The sequence below is a fragment of the Nelumbo lutea genome, chromosome 4 (assembly GCF_056320005.1).
Source record: "Nelumbo lutea isolate HS-2025 chromosome 4, American lotus-T2T, whole genome shotgun sequence".
NCBI classification, from domain to species: Eukaryota; Viridiplantae; Streptophyta; class Magnoliopsida; order Proteales; family Nelumbonaceae; genus Nelumbo; species Nelumbo lutea.
The window spans coordinates 93,622,704-93,643,473 of record NC_142687.1 but is presented as its reverse complement, the minus strand read 5'-3'; the positions used below and the strand labels follow the sequence as shown (position 1 = coordinate 93,643,473).

General features: G+C 39.2%; 1 protein-coding gene across 4 annotated transcripts; it reads right to left on the bottom strand.

Moving 5' to 3' along the window:
* Positions 1–856: 856 nt before the first annotated feature.
* On the bottom strand, positions 857–20,326 carry LOC148861875 (F-box protein SKIP17-like). Of its 4 annotated transcripts, XM_088981952.1 has the most exons (13): positions 19,944–20,325; positions 18,596–18,771; positions 15,629–15,820; positions 15,425–15,535; positions 10,099–10,184; positions 9,908–10,029; positions 2,538–2,602; positions 2,375–2,447; positions 2,226–2,288; positions 2,038–2,102; positions 1,884–1,958; positions 1,538–1,802; positions 857–1,209 (listed from the first exon to the last, which is right to left on the bottom strand). In XM_088981952.1, the coding sequence occupies exons 1-12, from the start codon at positions 20,277–20,279 to the stop codon at positions 1,586–1,588; spliced, it is 1,581 nt and encodes a 526-aa protein (XP_088838078.1). In that variant the 5' UTR covers positions 20,280–20,325; the 3' UTR covers positions 857–1,209; positions 1,538–1,585. The 4 variants fall into 4 exon arrangements, with proteins under 4 accessions (XP_088838078.1, XP_088838076.1, XP_088838077.1 ...); XM_088981950.1 differs by having other exon boundaries at positions 2,375–2,602; positions 19,944–20,326; XM_088981951.1 differs by lacking the exon at positions 857–1,209 and having other exon boundaries at positions 1,288–1,802.
* Positions 20,327–20,770: the final 444 nt, after the last annotated feature.

Sequence of the window (20,770 nt, the reverse complement as noted above, 5' to 3'; positions counted from 1 at the left end):
AACTGATTTTTAAAATTTCTTTACACCAATAATCAATGTAAAATATACATCAAAATTATCGGTGTAGTTTTACATCTCTCTCTCCCTCTCTCTCTCTCTCTCTCTCTCTCTCTCTCTCTCTCTCTCTCTCTCTCTCTCTTCTTCTTCCCCCTTTTTTTTTCTCTGTTCCGTCACTGCCACTGCAACCAGTTGCAGCAGCAGATCTGAAACCAGGGCAGCACCGGCATTTCTCTCTCTCTCCCTCTTCTTCCCCATTTTTTTTCTTTCTCTGTTCCATCACCGCCGCTGCAACTGAACCCACCTCCCATCTGTCTCTCTTTCGTTCTCTCTCTCTCTTCTCCTCCTTTTTCTTCTTCTTCTTCCTGTGTAAATTTACACAGAATTTACACCTTGACAACCAAACATATGAAGGGTGTAAATTTTCAAAATCTACCGGTCCTAATTCCCATCAACAACTAAACCGGTTCATATTTCCCATCGGTGTAAAACTGAATTTACACCTAAAGCAAATGCAGCCTTAATGGATAAGAATTTTATTGTCACTGGAAATCTAAACTTCGACTAACAAACTTCATGAATCTAGGCTTAAATCTCCAACATCACATGCTCCAATAACTCCTTTGTTACCGTCAAACAGAAAGCATGGTTTCATGTGCAAAAACGTAACAATCTCAATGGAAGTTCATAATTGACCTAAATAACCCAATGGGCTGATATACATAGAGAGAACTTAATTGTTGGTGATATACATAGAGAGAAACAGTCAATTGATCATAGCCTATACAGTATTGTTTGCATTCCTTAATTGTCGAAAAGGATTAGCTAAGGACAATATATTTCGGAGAGAGACAACACATTCTTCCCAACAGCACAAACTAATTACAATTAATCACAAAGGATAAGTTGATAAATTTTGGTAAAGAGTCATATGTCAAAAGGAAAAGCCCTGAAACTGGAAGTTTTACAGGGGATTTTTAATTGTATCTCCCCCCGCCTGCTAGTAAATATGAAAACGTTGGTTGAAAATTTACAGAAAATAATCCAAACTGAAATTTTCTGCAGAATCGGTACATCCTCATGCACAGAATCAGAGTAGGAAAGTTTTTGAAATTAAATGAGTTATATAAAAATCAGCCGATCAAGAACTCGCTGCTTGCTTTGCTGGCTACTGTTTTTCCAAGTTGCCACATATTCCATGATAAAGACTTCCTGTTTGCCGACAAAAACATATGGGGGTATTCATAAAAAAAGAAAAAAAAGAAAACCAAAGACAAAACAAGATAACAGTTTGAGAAATTGGCGACTGCAAAGTATTTAATTATATATTTATTCTTGACCAAGCCAAGATTTGATAGTAGAGCTCAAGATTACAGAATTCACCACTGACTAATACGGTAAGAATCCGACCAAAACAAAGTGGTGAGCATAAGTAGTTTGAAATCATAAAACGATCCTCATCTAAAGCAGTTAACTAGCTCATTAAGAACTGCACTTGGAGAGAGAGAGAGAGAGAGAGAGAGAGAGAAAGAGAGCAAACTCTTTTGCTGACTCAAAATCCACATGTGTAGCCTGCCTTTAATCTTCACTATAGAGCCAGTTCAACCTCGTCTGCTGAGCTTTCCTCATAAAATACATAAGCAGCATCTCGGCTATCCTCATTGCCACTACCTTGATCACTGTTATAGCTACCATCTGATGAACTTGTAAACAGTGAACCATCAGATGTGGGAATGCTTATGTGCGATGGCAAACTGGCATCACTATTTACATCACTGTCAATTATTTGTTCGATCTCCATAAAGCTGCAAGAACAATCACAAATAGTGGTCATAAATGTTTCCAAATCATTGATTGGTATTAATCACAATTGAAAGTAAACCAACCTCCCCTCAGAAGGAAATTCAGCCAGTATGCAGATCTCCGGCCTTTCTTCTAGAACACGCTTTATAGGAATCAAACTGCAGGCATGCACAAGAGAGGATTAAGCACAAGGCACCATGGAGTATTAAACAACAATCCAGCAGGAGTAATTACTACCTTGAATTGTAGCATCTCTCAATCCAATCACCTTCAGATGCTAGACCCTCCCTGTTGGATATATCCTATTTGGAAGCAGAGTCAGGACAAATGCTATATAAAATATAAAACCTAAAAGCTATATTAGTTTTTTGCAGAAAGAGATCAAATTTGTGTAAAAGAAAATGAATATTCCTGCCTCTACCCACAATGTGTCTAAGAAGTTTGAAGTCCCCTGCAAGAACTGATGCTAAAAAACGAGCAACTTCCACCTGTATATATGACAAACACATAAACGAGAGAGAGAGAGAGAGAGAGAGAGAGAGTGAGTGAGAGAGAGAGAGATGACAGTCCTCACTTCCTTGAGATGCATGCAGTCACGTAAAATCAGAACCTCCAGTGAACTGCCACTAGAACCACTGCCTAGATTCCTAAAGCACCAAAGACAGTGATAGGAACTAAGGACAATCTGAATATCTCGAAGGAATGATTTGAACAGAGTTCTTTGGGAATATCCAAACCTCAGGAAGGTGCCTGTAATTGAGTATGATGTTGAAAAATCAACAAATCTTATCTTGCGAAATCCCTACAAAAATATGGATCAAGTGAAGAAGAACCAGATAAGCTTAAATTACAGTAGTTGGTTGACAAGTCTGAAACTAACCGTAGTCAATTTTCTATGAATCATCATGAGCCAATAAGACAAGTCAAAAGTCACCAATCAGACTACAAGGCACACAAAAGTTTCTTTGTTGAACAATCAATTACTTCCAATCATGCAAGCAAACTAATTTTAATTTGGTGTTTGTAAGGGTTAGCGTAGGGGTATTTCTGTCTTTATACCTTGATTAATGTTGCTGATCTGTAAGGTTGTGTTGGAACAAGTGCTCTTAACTTAAGTAAGAGCACATAGGTCTTTTCAGTTATGTTTTAATAATAATATAAATACTTACTGGCCGACTGGGAGAAGTCAAGTTGACTCTTTCAGTTCGAACCAGAATTCTCTCTTCTCTCCTTCTCTCTCTCTCTCTCTCTCTCTCTCTCTCTCTCTCTCTCTATCACCTTTTCTTCTTCTACATAACTGAACTCAGTCAGGCCGAACTCTAAGGCAGACCTGAATTCTATCATGGTATCAGAGCATCTTGAATCTGCCTAGATTTCTGCTTGCCTAGGGTTCATTCTCTGCGCACCCTATCTAGGGTTTTCCTTTTTTTTTTCTGTGTTCGATTGGAGATAAGGAAGAGGGCTGAAAAGGAGTGATCACCCTCTTCCCTTGGAGGTCTCTATGCCTCCAGTCAAGTCGTATGTGGTCGGTTGCTGTGATTTCTGAGATCGCCCTCTCCTAGTAGAGGAAGAATAGAGGGTCGAACTGTGTGGGCAGTGGCTGTTGTGTGTGGCTGGTGTGTGTGCAGCGGCTGTCGTGTGTGGATTGCTTTCCTGCTCGTATGGGTGTTACTTCAGTGATAAGGTAAGAGATTTCAGTGCATGATATCTGTTATGGATTAAATAGAAGGTGTGTTTCAGACCATATGCTAGGGTTTCGGCCAGTAAGTGCTAGGGTTTTTACTGGTTTCTTTGTGCATTTTGAAGAGATATGATCATATAGTGGTGAGATTTCAGGTAGTTGTAGGAGTAGGGTTTGTGGTGTGAGCACACTTTTCAGCAACAAGTACTGAAATCAGTGTGACAGGTTTGATCTAGGGTTTGTGGTGTAAAGAGCATACATTCCAGCAACAATAAGTGTTGCAATCAGTGTGACAGGTGTGACCTAGTGGTGTGTAGTGTGCAGACCTCAGTGATAATAGAATTCAGCAAGTGGACAGAATTGGTGATAACATAATAGGAGACAATAATGATTATAAACCTAGTGTGGTGGTGCCTACAGACTACCTGAATGTTCAGATGACCTCCATTAAATTAAATGGAGAGAATTATGTGCCTTGGGCTAAATCCGTTGAAGTCTTTCTGAAGGCAAAGAAGAAGGTAAAACACATCAGAGAGGAGCAACCCTCCTCTGACTCTCACGAGTATGAAGACTGGGAGCAAGAGGATGCTCAGATCATCACATGGTTGTGGAACAGCATGGAACCCAGGATTAGTGTGAACTTCATGTTCCTTGATACTGCCAAAGATGTGTGGGACCATGCGAAGAAATTGTATTCGGGGCAGGACAATACAACCATAGTTTATCAGCTTTATCAAGAGTACTTTAACCTGCAACAGTGCAATCAGAGTCTTGAGGAATGCTATGCCAGCATGAGGAACATACGTAATGAGTTGAATGTCTATCATCCTCTCACTTCTGATGTCAAGATTCAGCAACAACAGAGAGAGCAGCTTGATGTGACTAGATTTTTGGTGGGACAAAAGTCTGAATATGAACCAGTACGGGCTCAGATATTAGGGGGATCAGCTCTTCCGTCCCTAGAAGAGGTATTTGCTCGACTCCGGAGGATTTCTATCAGATCTACTGAGAACTCTAATATCTCAGATAGATCTACCTTTGCTGCATCGAGAGGTCGTGGTGTTAGAGGTGGAGCTCGGGGAGCTCAGTCTGGCCATGGTGGTGGTAGTGGTTCTGCATATGGCCGAACTGGCAATGGTGGGTCTACTCATAACCGTGGTGGTGGTCGTACTAGGAGCAGAGGTTCAGGGGGAGCCCGTGGTAGAGGACGTAGCTCAGGCCCGAGGAAGTGCACTCATTGTGGTATGGATGGACATACCATCAACTATTGTTATGATCTACATGGTCCTCCCTCAACCGGGGCCAATCATGCCGCGACCGGTGACTCAAGTTCCTGCTTTAGACAAGAGAATCATTCATCTTACCAGATGCCTCCTACATCCACAGATGGTCCCATGAAGGAGATGGTGAGTGTTCCCCGTGATGAATATGAGAGGTTTATCCAATCACAGCAGAACACGATGACTTTTGCTCACTCAGGTATTGCTTGTCTGGCATCTACACCCAATCCCTAGATCATTGACTCTGGAGCCTCCGATCACATGACTAGAACTCCAGGTGTGTTTTCCTCCTTATCTCATTGCTCAACATCACAATCTGTCACCCTTGCTAATGGTTCCACATCCTCAATTTGTGGTGTTGGTAATGTTGACCTAGATCCTATATCCCTCCCTTCAGTTCTGTATGTTCCTAAATTGCCTTTTAACCTTATGTCTGTTAGTAAGTTGACCAAATCACTTAACTGCTCCATTACCTTTTATCCTTCTATGTGTGTTTTTCAGGATCTCAAGACGGGGATGAAGATTGGTGGAGGGCATGAAGCAGGTGGACTGTATTATCTTGATGGTGGTGGTGGTGGAACCTCAACAGCTCTCCAGTCGTCTCTTTCTCCTCTCCAGTGGCACTTCCGATTTGGTCATCCATCGCTAAAAGTCTTGAAGTCCTTGGTCCCGTCCTTGAGTCAGCTTTCTGTTTTGGATTGTGAGTCGTGTCAGTTTGGGAAACACCATCGTGTTCCCTTTAGTTCTAGGGTTGATAACCGTGTGTCGAGTCCTTTTTCTTTAGTTCATTCAGATGTTTGGGGTCCTTATAAAGTGATGTCATATAATGGATACAAATATTTTGTCATTTTTGTGGATGATTTTTCAAAGATGACGTGGCTCTATTTAATGAAAGAAAGAAGTGAATTGTTTACCATTTTCCAAAAATTTTATGTTGAGATTCGTAACCAATTTGGTACCCACATCAAAGTGTTTCGTTCTGATAATGGCCGCGAATATTTATCCTCATCATTTCAGGAATACTTGGACCAACACGGCATTGTACATCAGACCTCGTGTACCTACACCCCACAACAAAACGGGGTGGCTGAAAGAAAGAATCGCCATCTCCTTGAAACAGCAAGATCCCTAATGCATCACATGCATGTTCCCAAACCCTTTTGGAGTGATGCAATGCTTACCTCTTGTTTTTTGATTAATCGGATGCCCACGTTCATCCTTGATGGTCATTCTCCATTTCAGGTCTTGTTTCCCACTCCGTTCCCTCTTACGCCGAGAGTTTTTGGGTGTGTCTGCTTCATCCATAATCTGGGTCCCGGGAATGACAAGTTCAATGCCCATTCTCTCAAGTGCATCTTCCTTGGCTATTCTCGAACCCAGAAAGGGTATAGGTGTTACCATCCTAGTTCTCGATGGTCCTTTGTGTGTGTTGATGTCAGTTTCTTTGAGTCTACTCCGTTCTTTTTGGGGTCCGGTGATGCTTCTTCCTCCTCATCACCTCCTCCTCTTCCACTTCCCGTTGTCGATCCTCCTTCCTTTGTTCCAGTCGTGACCAAATCCTTGCCTCCGGTGCCACCACCTGTTGAACGCCCACCTATCCGTCATGTGTATACACATCGCCCACGCGCACCAGCTACTACTCCTCCGGCTACATCTCCATCGACGGATCCGGCACCAGACCCGCACTTAGCATCTGAGCTTGATCTACCCATTGCTTTGCGGAAAGGTAAACGTACTTGCACCCTTCATCCCATTTCTAATTATGTTTCTCTTACTCACCTTTCCGCTTCCCATCGCCATTTTGTTACCTTGTTATCATCAGTTATTGTTCCTAAAGATGTCCAGGAAGCCCTTGCCTCTCCGGGATGGTGCCGTGCCATGGAAGAAGAACTCTCAGCCCTTCATCATAATCATACTTGGGACCTCACTGCTCTTCCTCCTGGGAAGCAAGCTGTTGGTTGTAAATGGGTTTATACGGTTAAGTATCTGCCTGATGGTAGTGTTGAACACCTGAAAGCGTGATTAGTTGCAAAAGGGTACTCCCAAACCTATGGTATTGACTACAGAGAGACCTTCTCACCGGTTGCTAAGATAGGGTCAGTTCGTGTTGTGATCTCTCTTGCAGCCATGTATGAGTGGCCACTATATCAGCTTGATATCAAGAATTCCTTTTTGCATGGTGACTTACTCGAGGAGGTCTACATGGAGCAACCTCCAGGGTTTGTTGCTCAGGGGGAGGATGGTAAGGTGTGCAGACTAAGGAAGGCTATATATGGGCTTAAACAGTCTCCTCGAGCATGATTTGGTAGGTTCAGTGAGGTGGTAAAGAAGTTTGGTATGAAACAGTGCAAAGTTGACCATTCTGTATTTAGTCATGACTCTCCGGGAGAAAAAATACTGTTAGTGGTGTATGTAGATGATATTGTTATTACTGGGAATGATAACATTGGTATTGACAGGCTGAAGACTTATCTGCAGGATCACTTACAGACAAAGGATCTAGGTAAACTGAAATACTTCTTGAGGATAGAGGTAGCGAGATCCAAGTATGGGATTAACCTGTGCCAGAGGAAGTATGTGCTTGATTTGCTGGAAGAAACAGGCATGTTGGGTGCCAAACCAGCTAACACACCCATGGACACAAATACCAAGCTAAGCAGTGATATGGGTGAAGTGTTTGAAGACCCTGGCAGATACCGACGACGTGGGCAAACTGAACTACCTAACCATCACCAGACCGGACATCTCATTTGCAGTTAGTGTGGTAAGCCAGTTCATGCAAAAACCTCTGATTCCTCATTGGAATGCAGTTCTGAGAATTGTGAAGTATCTAAAAGGGGCTCCGGGTCGCGGTCTGATATACAAGAGTGGGGGAAAACTTGAAATAGAAGGGTATTTTGATGCTGATTGTGTCGGGTCTATGTCTGATAGGCGGTCTACTACAGGCTATTGCACATTTCTGGGAGGTAACCTAGTAACGTGAAAAAGTAAGAAGCAGACAGTTGTGGCAAGAAGCAGTGCAGAAGCAAAATATAGGGCTATGGCGCACACCGCTTGTGAATTAGTGTGGCTAAGGAACCTTCTACAAGAAGTAGGGTACAACATTAACACTCCAATGAAGCTCTACTGTGATAATTAGGCTGCAGTTCATATCTCCTCTAATCCAGTGTTTCATGAAAGGACCAAGCACATTGAGGTTGACTGTCACTTTGTGAGGGAGAAGGTGCCGAATGGAGAGCTAGACACTACACATGTTAATACAGGAAATCAGTGGGCTGACTTATTTACAAAAGGCTTGAGTCGGGGAAGAGTGGACAACATATGTAACAAGCTGGGAGTATATGATATATACTCACCAGCTTGAGGGGGAGTGTTAGCGTAGGGGTATTTCTGTCTTTATACCTTGATTAATGTTGCTGATCTATAAGATTGTGTTGGAACAAGTGCTCTTAACTTAAGGGCACATAGGTCTTTTCAGTTATGTTTTAATAATAATATAAATATTTACTGGCCGACTGGGAGAAGTCAAGTTGACTCTTTCAGTTCGAACCAGAATTCTCTCTTTTCTCCTCCTCTCTCTCTCTCTCTATCACCTTTTCTTCTTCTACATAACTGAACTCAGTCAGGCCGAACTCTAAGGCAGACCTGAATTCTATCAGTAAGCAGGGGTGTTCATGAATCATGTTTACTACTTCGGTGTGTAAGCAGATAATTGCTCAGATGCAGTCCTCTAGCATGTTATTTTATCATTCAGCTACCAATGTCTGTTCTCGACAGTCAATCCCCTTTCTCTGTTTTATTCCCCACTTTGTCTCCATTTCTTTTGACTCCCATGGTGCTTTGATGTACTTGTTTTGTTCAGAGCCCTAGACCTAGAATTGACAAGTTAGAGTTGTTAAATAAATCTTTCTTGGTTATTTTGAAACTCAAAAAGGATATACATGTTAGTCTTCGCTTAAGACAATCATTTGTTTGCTCGGATGTGACTTTCTTTGATTTTTTATCCCTTCTTTAATGATGGTGGTGATTCCTCTAGTACATTATTTGTACCTCCACCTCTTCCCATGGAATCTACTTCTACAATTGATCACTCTCCTGCACCATTTACTAAGAAGACATTGATGGAAGTCTACACAGAGAAAAGGTCCTGCTCCTCCAGATCCCTCCCATTGCCAAATTCATCTCCCTTTGTTGATGTAGACCTTCCTATTGCTCTTTGAAAATGTAAGGGGGTCCTGTAGTACTTATTCTATCTCTAATTTTATTTCTATTAAGCATTTATCCCCTTCCTATATACAGTTTATTTCTTTGCTATCTTCTGTTTATGCTCCTAAATCTATTCAGAACAATGTTTTGAAAATCGTAATCATATCATAAATAGTAGAGAAAATTGAATTGAACCGAATCGTGAACCGTATCGTAAATCGTAAGATTATTTCTATTTTTACAAACTTGTCAAAAAAATTAAATGTAGATATATTAAAAGGCTAAATATATATAGGAAAGTGATTTTATCCTATTTTAAATCCATATCTATGATATATGTACCTAAAACAACAGAATTTACTAATACAATAAAAGCCCAAGATGAAATAAGCAAGTTTGACTTGAAAGTCAACTAAATTCACATACAATGGCACTTTAACCTATATATGATGCAAAATAAACTCAATGATGGTCTTAAAAAGTGACTGACCAGGAGACAGAAACTATTATCTTCTCCTGCCAGAATTATAACCACATTCTAATTTTAGAACAAATATCAACACTAAGAATACAACAAATGAACTCGATACATGATACCTAAAACTTTAGAGTATAAAAAATGTATTGCAAATTCATATTTCATCCAGTTAAAAGAAAATTCCTGGATGGGCATTACATACAACGAAGTGGAAATGTGACCAAACCATTAAAACTTAGAATTTCAAAAACATCAATTAGCATAAAGAGAAATGTACACTCAATTAAGAATCTATTAGGCTCCTGTCCTATTAAGAAGATTCATTTCCAATCCATCAAAACGTAGAAGTGAAAATACAGACACAAATCTAGCAGATCCAACATGTACCCCATTTCCTGGTGTGCCCGACAGGAGCATCTGGGTAACATGAAAGATACAGGCATTCATTTAAAAAAGACATACCTTAACAAGTATACGGACTTTATAGTCAGGAAGCTTGAACCCTCTGAGAGCCAATGAAGTTAGATGAGGGCAACCATTTACCAGATCTACACAAGTTGGTGTTTTCAAGCTGTCATCTCTGCCTGATGATGAAAGAATAGATAGTGAGAACCTTCAATGCATGAAAAGAGGAAAAACAGAAGATGCCATACCTGTTTTAGAAGACTCAAAGAACAAACGCTCCATGAAGTGACAATTTGCACTCACAGACTCCAAAGTTTGCCTCAATTCAACATGACTGTTCACAGTATCAAAGTTAAGGGTCAATAGACCCAAAGACTCACAAAAGGCAACTCACCAGGCAGAGAAAAGGCAAAAAATATACATGTACTAGTCAAAAGTTCCAAATATGTAAAAAACAGTAATTAAATAGAAAATACTTTCTTTCTTCTTTTCTTGGTCAGAGGCATGAAAATACATCATATCAATTTAATTGCTACCTTACCAGAAAGTAAGACTACTTGTTAGGAGTGTTATCATACCTAACAAAATTTAGATAAATTTCACTTTTTATACTTATTTGTCACCTCTAGTTTCACTATCTGCATCTATACCAAGCAATGGCTCCTTAATATGTGTGTGTGTGTGTGAATATATATAGTATAATAGAAGACCTTTGCAAATAGTTTTACTATTTGTTTGCATCTCATATTTTATTATATTATATATTCCAATGTCCCACCTACAGCACCTGTAAGAAGTGATCCGTTACAAATTCAAGAGGCTAGAAGGGCTAGGGGTAGACCAAAAAGGACATGGATCGAAACAGTTAGAAATGATTTAAGTGCTCATAATTTAACAATGGATATGGCATTAAACAGAATGGAATGGTGAAACAGGATGCATGTAGCCAAGTCCATATAGTTGGAATTAGGCTAAGATGATGATGATGATGATATATCCCAATGTTGTTAGATTCAAACCAGACCAGGATGATCACACCATAAGAACTGGGAACCAGCAACTAAAACAGTTTTTTGGTTGCCTAGTTCTTAGAAATGTTTACTTGGTCAAACTTATCCCCTTTATATGTGCTTTTTTTTTAAAGATGAAGTGTTCAATTTCAACAAACGACAAGAAAAAGAATACAAGATAGAATGCCGACACACACCAAAGTACAACAGAAATGTGCCCTCTATATGTCTTAATAGGGCTTATCTTGATGTAAAATAGTTGTAAAAGATAATGTTAAACCAATTTAACTTTTTAATTTTTTTTTTTTTTTTGCATTTTATTTGAATGAGTCAAATGGTTGAATTTGACCCCTGATCCAGTCACAAAACCATACTATACGTGGTCCAAGTCTGTCAACATTGATACATTCACACAGACAAACACACACACACACACACGCACACACCAAAACCATATTATTGTCCCCATGAGATCTTCCTTTTTCACCCATGATCCACCAGAAAGAGCAATTTACACAAATGCTCTTTACAACAAAGTTCTAATAAAAAGGGATATAGAAAGCACTGAGGTCAAGTATAACAATTAGAATGACAATATATTCCCCCTACTTGGGAAGGAATTACCTGACTATCCCCTAAGCCTTCTGGTAGTTAAATCTACAATTTTGTGTGGACTGTGGAGATGCCGAGGAAACCGCTTCATCTTTTAGTTCAATGCAAATTTTCAATTTGCATCTGGAGTTTCTTTTCCAGGTTATTTGTCTTGGTCAGATTGTTTCCTAGAAGTCCAAAGGAAATTTTTGCTTTCCATCCAGTTCTAGATGGGAGTAAGAAAGAAAAAACAGCATCTTCCTGTGTGCTTTTTGTGGTCTGTTGGGAGTTTGGAAGGAGAGGAATAGAAATATCTTTGAGGACAAGGCAACAACTAAGGAGGAGTATAGTTCACTTACTGGGAGAAGAGTTCAAGAATGAGAAGTGGGATGGCAGGTTTGCTGTGCAAGGTGGATTTTGAGAAAGCCTATATTAATTGGCAATTTCTAGATTATATGCTCAGAAAAATGAATTTAGGTTCCGGGTGGAGGAATTGGATGAAACTTTGTGTTGCCACCCCATCTTTCGCATTTTGTTTTGAGAAAAGGAAATGTATTGTATTAAAAAGATAAAAAACACCCCCATGCTGCACAGCAAGAAACTGTGTATATACTATCTCCACCTGTACAAAAAGTATCGCTCCACCATTACAAAAATAAAAAAGTGGAATTCAAAAATTCTTCCACTACAATTGTATCTTCTGATTTCTCCAAAGCTTTGAAAATTCTTCTGTTTTAGTAAATGGAGTATCTTAGTAGAATGAAGAGAAGGGGACCCTGTCCCCTTTCTTGTTCATAGAAGCCCTTAGTAGACTGAAGAGAAGGGCCACATCAGGTGGATTTATAGGCTTTACAGTAGGAAGTGAAAGGGTGGAGGTTTTGATGCTCCAATATGCTGATAACACACTTATGTTCTGTGATGCATCTCATGAGCTACGCTGTTATGTCATGGTAGTCCTTAGATGGTTTGAAGTTGTATCTGGATTGCATGTAAATATGTATAAGAGTGAGCTAGTTGCTGTGGCCTGTGGGGGAAGTTCAGGAGTTCGAAAATTGGGCAGTGGAGTGAGGAAGCTGCCTCTAAAATATTTGGGGATACTATTGAGTCCTAGGTGCAATTCTAAATCAATATAGGAACCAATTGCTGAAAGAATTGATAAGAAGTTGATCTCATGGAAAGCCAAGTATCTCTCTTATGGAGGAAAATTTACTTTGTTGAGAAGCATGCTGTCTTCTTTCCCTAAGCATTATCTTCGTATCCAACCCTGACTGGAATGGCTAATATAATAGAGAAGGTGAGAGATTCCCTATGGAGAGGGTGGAGGGAAGAGAAGAAGAAATAATTTGGTCAGCTGGAATAAGGTGTGCAGGCTTAAACATCAGGGAGGCTTGGGTTTGAGAAGGGTGAAAAATGTAAATATGGCTCTCCTGGGAAAGTAATTTGGAGATTTGGTGAGAATCAAGGGGGACTATAGAGGAGGGTGGTGCTGGTATCTAAATAAGGATATAGAAACATGGGATGCAACCAGGGGTGCCAAACCAATCATACAGGTGCTTGTTTTGAAAAGGCAATGGGAAAGCCTATGATTCTTTCTCAAAGGGGGTGAGGTTCAAATTTGGAGGACTTCATGTGAAATTCTGGAAGTCTGTATGGTGCAAAAATCGGCCATTGATGGAAATGGTTCCTGCCCTCTTTGATCTTGCTGTGGATAAAGAAGTTTGTGTGGCGGATTGCATGCAGGCAGAATGGTAATGTGATATGGGTACCTCAACTTAGAAGGAATTTGAATGATTGGGAAGTAGATTCAATGGTGAAAATGTTGTATAAACTGTATAGAATTCAGGTGGATATTGGGAGGAATGACATAAGAATTTGGGAGTGGTAAAAATACGGAAATTTCTCAGTTAAATCTTTGTACAATTTTATTTTTAGATCTAAGGACCAGATAATCCCAGTCAATATTGTTTGGTGCAAGAATGTTCCCACAAAGGTAGCCTTCTTTGTGTAGACTGCAGATAGCCTCTTTGAACATATTATTAACTACAGATAATTTGTTAAGGAAGGGTATGTTGTTAAAACTCCACCAATTGTGATCTCTGTGTGGAGCAAACAGAATCAGTAAATCATTTATTGCTACACTCCAGCTTTTATTTTGAAGTTTGGAACTTGTTTGAAGTGAAAATCTACTGCCCACAATCAGTGGTGGATTTTGTGAAGGGGTGGAGAGTTGAAGGCTTAACTAAGAGAGGAAAGCTGGCATGGAATATCACTCCTGCAGCAATTTTCTGGTGCATTTGGCAGGAGATAAATGCAAGGATATTCAAGAACAATGTTCAGAGAACTGGACAAGGGAGAGGTTCACGGGTCAGAGGTAGGCCTGTTAATGGGCCGGGTAGCCCAACAGGCCGGCCCAATCTAAGTTGGGCTTGGACAAGATTTCAGGCCCACAGGCTTGGGCTCGGGCTCGGGCCTAAAATGTCGGGCTCGACTTTTTTTCGGGCCACCCGAGCCTGACTTGGTAATGTATTATATTAATAAAAATATATTTTATATAATAAAAAAGCAAATATATAATATATTTTTCTTCTCTTTTTTCAAGTAATAATGAGACTTTTCATTATTTTTTTTAGGTTTTGAGGTCTTTTAGTATAAATAAAACAACTTTTAATCAAATTAAAAAGGAAAAATCTTTTTTCTCCAAATTTCTAGTCGGGCTCAAGCTCAAGCCCGGGCTTCAGGCTTTATAGTCGGGCCGGGCTCAGGCTCGAGCCTGAACATTTTCTGTTAATGTAAAGGCAAAGCCCGGCCCAGCCCGGCCCGTGAACAAGTCTAGTCAGAGGCATGGTTCAAAGTATCGATACGCCTCTGTGTATCAGCATAGGCATAACAGTACTTAGATACACACGGAAATACTTTTTATTTAGTTTTTTTTTCAAAATTTGGTTTTTTGGAAGATATTTAAACATATTTTTTATTAAAAAAGAGTGGGGGTCCCGAAACACCTATAAACAGGTGTATCGGACCTCCAAAGATACAATACAACGCCTGTCAGAGGTTCAACCACAGTCAAACTGAAGGTTGAACCATGATGATGTGACATATACATATATATTTTATAGGTCATTTAAATACTATATATAATACATTTCACAAGTATTATTACACTTGCATGTGGTGGACAAATGGCTTGTTTTAGGTTTTTAAAATAAAATGCCAGGGTTCAAGTCTCTTAACTCACATTTTCTTTAAAGTACGTGTTTATTAAAGCAATAAGTACACTAAAGAGGCACAAAGCAATAAAGAGATGGGTTAGTGATAACAAGACAACACACATGAGTAAGAGGTCTTGGGTTCAAGTCTTGTCAGTAACATTTTGAAGTTTCTATTCATGTTATGACCCAGGCAGTTTCATAAAACGGGGACTAGTTCACTAGTCTTCTGGTTAAACTGGCCGGCCAGCTGGTTTTGCCTTTTTTTTTTTTTGATAGATGGTTTTGGCCGGCTTTTCATGAATTACGATTTTCAGTATATGATCAAACCAGCCAGAGGGCCAGGTCATTGTTTAACTGGTCCAACCAACCAGTCCGGTCTGGTTTTCTAAACAATGTTCAAGAACAAAAATAGTTCTACAGACACATTGTTTCAAAAAATAAAGGGAAATTTATTATCTTGGCTTACCGTAAACAAGTTGTTCAAAGATAGAAATTACAGCTCCTTTTTTGTATATGATAATCTTTTTGTAAAGCAGGATGTGGCAGGGATATGCTTGGGCAGTGGTTCTATAATCCCAGTGTACAGCAACTTGTTGTACATGTTTTTTTTTATTTTAGTTATTTAATACTATACTATGCTCTACCTTTCTCAAAAACAAACTTTAAGTAGCACTGAGCAAGATGGTTCTTCTAATGATACTGTAATGCTCAAGTCAAGAAAGGAATGGCAGTAGATGTAATATCAGATTAATGAGACTTACAGGCCAACAATTTCCAGATCAAGGAGAGATGGACAGGCTGATAAAGCTGTACAAAGTGCTGCATTGTCCATTCTGTCAATATTGTAGAGGTGCAACCTCCTCAACATAGCCCTTCCAATACAAAAGGCAAACATTATGAACAGAATATCAGAGAATTACTTGAAAATACCAGATTTCTTATTCAACTGAATTACTCAACCATACCCAGCAGTGCCACCTTCTGCACTTAGGGATGTTAAACAGGACCTTGTCAGAATGGATGACTCTTTCCCTTGTCTGGCTCTCTTATCATTCCATGCAAAACCAGATGAATCTACAGAGTTCTTGATGGAATAAAAAATAGATCGAGAAGTTCCAGAGGCAGTTGGTCCTGACAATATACCAAGCTTGAGTGACCTGAATATAGGAATGACTTTTAGTCTCCAATCATATGAAAAGGAAATGAAAAATGATGCATGGAAAGATCACCTACTCTGAAAAACAAAAGATCAAAATGCAGACTCAAGAGCATACATAATAAGACAAAAGATCAACATATCAGGAGTATATACATACTACACTGAAGGAGAGAACATTCTGTAGAATATTGCAAGTGTTAGGATATGGTTCAAAGTATCAATACGCATTGTATCGTATTGTATCCTATGATATGTATGGTTTTTGAGGTTGATAATATGCTATACATGAGGAATTTGAGACCTCTGTTATTTTCAATAAGCAATCTAGTTGTGCATTTCCGATAGACGGAGAGGCATGGACTGAAACTCAATTAAAATGTAAGTATCAATGTTTGTAATGGCTCGAACTATTGATACCTTGAACCATGTGTTAGGGGTGTGAATAAACAATACGTCATTCACTTAAACCAAGCCATATCCCAACTATAATAGGGTTCACTACATGGATCCTCTTTTATAATTCCACTCTATCAAGGGCCACATTGTTAAATTGTGAGCCAAACGATCATTTCTCAATACCTCAGCCCATGCCCTTTTTGTCATGCCACTAGCTCTTCTGTACCTTTCAATCTGCATCAGATCACTCATTCTAATCTATGATACCAGGATACCTGTACATGCCGAGCATACCAGTATCAGACACAATGGCCTGAAACAACAGCAGATCATGCACGGACACTACAGAGTGTATTTTTAAAGATTTGGACCTTGGACCACATTTTGGACCTGTAAAAGAAGCTTCTTCTATATGTGTAGTATGACATGCAAGCAGAAGCATAACTTAGTATATACAGTTTTTATCTTGGACCACATTTTGGACCTGTAAAAGCTTCTTCTATATGTGTAGTATAACATGCAAACAGAAGCATAACTTAGTATATACAACTTTGATGCTGAAATTGCTTCAGATTGCCAATGCTAGTTGGTTTTTACCAGCTATTTTAGATCATTTCTGGACCCACATAATCCTGAAAAGATTAGCACTCCATATGTCTCTATCTCCTATTCTTGGTTCTTATGACATGACTATATTGCTGCAAAAAACCTTGAAGTTTTGCATGTATTTCTATAAAGTAAGCTATTCAATTGGCATTGCATTATTGGGGGTATATTCCCAGGGAAATACATTCTATAGTTATTACAAACCTACACACTGCTGCATAAACTTTGAAGTGTTGCATGTATATCCATATAGCGAACTATTCAACTGGCATTGCACTATTGGGGGTATATTCCCAGGAAAATACATTTTTTAGTTCACTATATACCTACAAAATTCTGGATATATTAACAGTCCATATTTCTATCTATCTTCCTTGCTTTTTGCTTCACTGACATTGCACCAGTGGTGTATTCCTTGGTGCCAAAGACACTGGATATTAATAGTAGATAAAACTATTAGAGGTGAGCAAAAAAAACTGACCAAAATCGAACCGAAAAATCGGTTAACCAAACTGGTCGGTTCGATTTCGGTTTGATGTTTTCAAAAAACCGGAAGTTTTGGTTTGGTTTCGGTTAACCATTTAAAAAAATCGGCAGTTAACTGAACCAACCGATATATATTTTTATATGATATTATATATTTTTTTTTTAATCTAATAAAAACATTCGATAGTCTGAAAGTGTTTAGACTGCCAAACTGAGAGCTGAGACTTTCAAGTTCACCAGTCTAGCAAACTGGCAGCCAGACTGGCAAACAGCCTGACAGTCTGAGTCGTTTGAGTTCTAACACCCGTTGCACAGGCCTTTCTTTCCCTCTCTCTCTCTCTCGGACTCTCACTCTCTCATACTCCCTCTCTCTCTCTCTCTCTCAACTTCTCTCTAAGCTCTCTCTCTCTAGCCTCTCAGTCTCTCTCAGAGCTCTCTCTCTCTCTCTCTCTCTCTCTCTCTCTCTCTCTCTCTCTCTCTCTCTCTCTCTCTCTCTCTCTCTCGCCTCTCAGTCTCTCTCTGAGCTCTCTCTTGCCTCTTAGTCTCTCTCTGAACTCTCTCTCTCTCTCTCTCGCCTCTCGGACTTTCTCTGGGTTCTGGCCTTTGGCGCTCCGCCCTCTGACCGATTCACCAACGGCCTCCAACACTGGCGATCCACGACACTGGAGGTTCAGTTGTGGGTTAGAGGCTAATGCATCTCGGTGACACTGGCGATCCCAGTTACTGTGTTTTTCCTTTTTTTTATTTTAAGGGCATAAAAAACCGAACCGCGGTAACCGGTCGACCGGTTAACCGATTGTACCAGTTCAGTTTCGGTTCGATTAAATGTAAAAAACCGAACCTATCCCCTAATTGAATAACTCCTTTTTTCCCTATAATGGTACCCAATACAATCCAATTATCATAATATTTTTTTTTTTTGATAGATCATCATAATAACCTCTTTTGATCAATAACAAACATAATAACTTCCAAAAGTCACCTCTAGGAAAAGTTGCAAAATTATGTCACCCAATATCTTTTTCAAAGTACTGATTAATGTAACTTCTTTTTCCTTTTGAAAAGAGAAAGTTAGGTCCAAAATCTTTGCAAAATTAAAAGAGATAACAGCAACTACTTAATGAAAAGCATATGCAGGAAAATATTCAAATCTATATAAGACAGAAAAAAAATGATGAAATATTGCACAAGCATGCCAACAATGAAGCATATAATTTATGGGGGCATCTAAGATGATGAATATAATGCGTGGTTCTAGCTAAATTTGTGGATAAATGACTCTTACTGGAGGTTCTTTCCTGCTCGTTGGATCATTGTAGATACAACCACATTATTGACCTTTGGAACCGATGATATTAAGTCAATATCAGCATAGCACAGCGGACACATGGCACACTTGTTGAACATTGAACAAGTAGCTGCAGCGTAGCATAAACTTTGTGTATCAAGCATGGAAAATACCTTCACACCAGGAAACACAATGAGATTACTATATTAATGGATTTTACCCACAAGAAGAAAACCAAACAGTAAAATAAAATGTATTTTGTGTATACGTGTATCAAGCATGGAAAATACCTTCATACCAGGAAACACAATGAGATTACTATATTAATGAATTTTACCCACACTAAGAAAATCGAACAGTAAAATAAAGCACATTGTGCACAAATGTGTATCAAGCACGGAAAATACCTTCATACCAGGAAACAGAATGATATTACTATATTAATGGATCTTACCCACACTACAAAAATCAAACAGTAAAATAAAATGCATGATGAGCAATTATGTTTAAAGCTTTACACCAAAACTATGATGCCGAACTTAAAACAATTATGTTGCTCTATAATTAGATCTAAAGCATTTATAGGTCCTGTGTGTAAAAAAATCTGTACAGGATTATGGTAATGACAGCACCCAAAAGCTTATAATACCATGTAGCATGATAATAAGCAAAATCAAAAAGATCAGGGGTAGGGGCATCCAGAGGCAATGCACCATAATCCAAGGTCTAAGTCTATCAACTGTTTTGTTGATGATCGCCTCAGATGACTAGTTCTTTTGTACAAAAATAAATAAATAAATAAATAAATGCATTTATTTCCAACTAACTCTACGTGATTCAAGTGGGGCGAACCCAACCAACAATATTACATGCACTTCAACGCTCACACTGTGCAAATACTGAATATCCTACTAGACCGACTAAAGCAACAGCCATTGGTTATCAACTTATTATTTGAGCTACTTAAACATTGGAATTGGGAAAAAAAAGTGATGTTCACAGTCACTCTTCATTCCCCGAACACCATTAGTTTATTATCTTCGACTCGAATGTTATCTACTTCATACAAAATGCAATTATAGAACACAATCAAATGCAACTATAGATTACAATCAAAACTAACGACAAGAAACCATTTCTACACTGGAAATAAAATCAGCGGCTAAATAGTTATCTACAAATTTAATCTAAAATTTTCTTTACCGAAAAAAATTAATCTAAAATTTGCAAATCAACCACTGTATACAAACATTGAAACAAAAAAAAAAAAGAGCTCAAATTACTTTATTGGAGGAAATAAACATACTTTAATGGTGAAATAAACAACATGAGAAAATAAACATACTTTAATGGTGAGATCGGGGGGAAGAGCCCAAACGGCCGAATTATGCTTGGAAGCACGCCTTCTGGCAGATCTTTTACCGGCCTCAAGCAGAGAGGATCCCAATTTAAGAGCGTTCTCGATCAGCTGGTTCTTGTCGGAATCACGAGCCCTAGACTCAAGAAGTCGCTCGAGGGAGAGGTCAATAGAGAATGAGGAATCAGAGAACCCTAGAAATGTTTCTAATAGATCATCCATCTGTTGTGGTATGGAAACCTTGGGAGTTTCCATCGGAAGAGGGTCTCCGCTGCAACAAGGTCGTTTTAGCAGGGAGGGAGACTGGAGGAGCGTATCATCCATATCGGGTGGAGCAGAAGAAATGGCGCGAGGCAGGAGGAAATCGACGAACCTGTTTTTTCTCGTCCCTGACCGTCTAGTACGGGCAGTCGGACACGTACGTTAGCAACGCCACGTGACCTATCGTACATGCACGTGACAATTTAAACAAGGATAACGAGCAAAGCATGCCAGCATAGTCCGTAGACCGTAGCCATGAAAGGCTGAAACTGATGTCTGAAAACGGCTCGGATTCGGATGTCCTATATCCGCATCTGATCCACTCAAATATTCCGCACGGAAATTGCTGCCACTTGAACTAAATGCATTGGGAAAATTCTGAAATTACAGAATTCTGAATTCTGAAATATGGGGAGAAGTATACCGTAACCAATGCACAACTCTGAAATTACAGCCCCACAATCTACTTGGTCAGGATTCATCCCGTGTGTTCGTTTTCTTTTAATTTTTATATTTTAAGAGAAATTTTTTAATTTTAAGAGAAAATTGGTTGT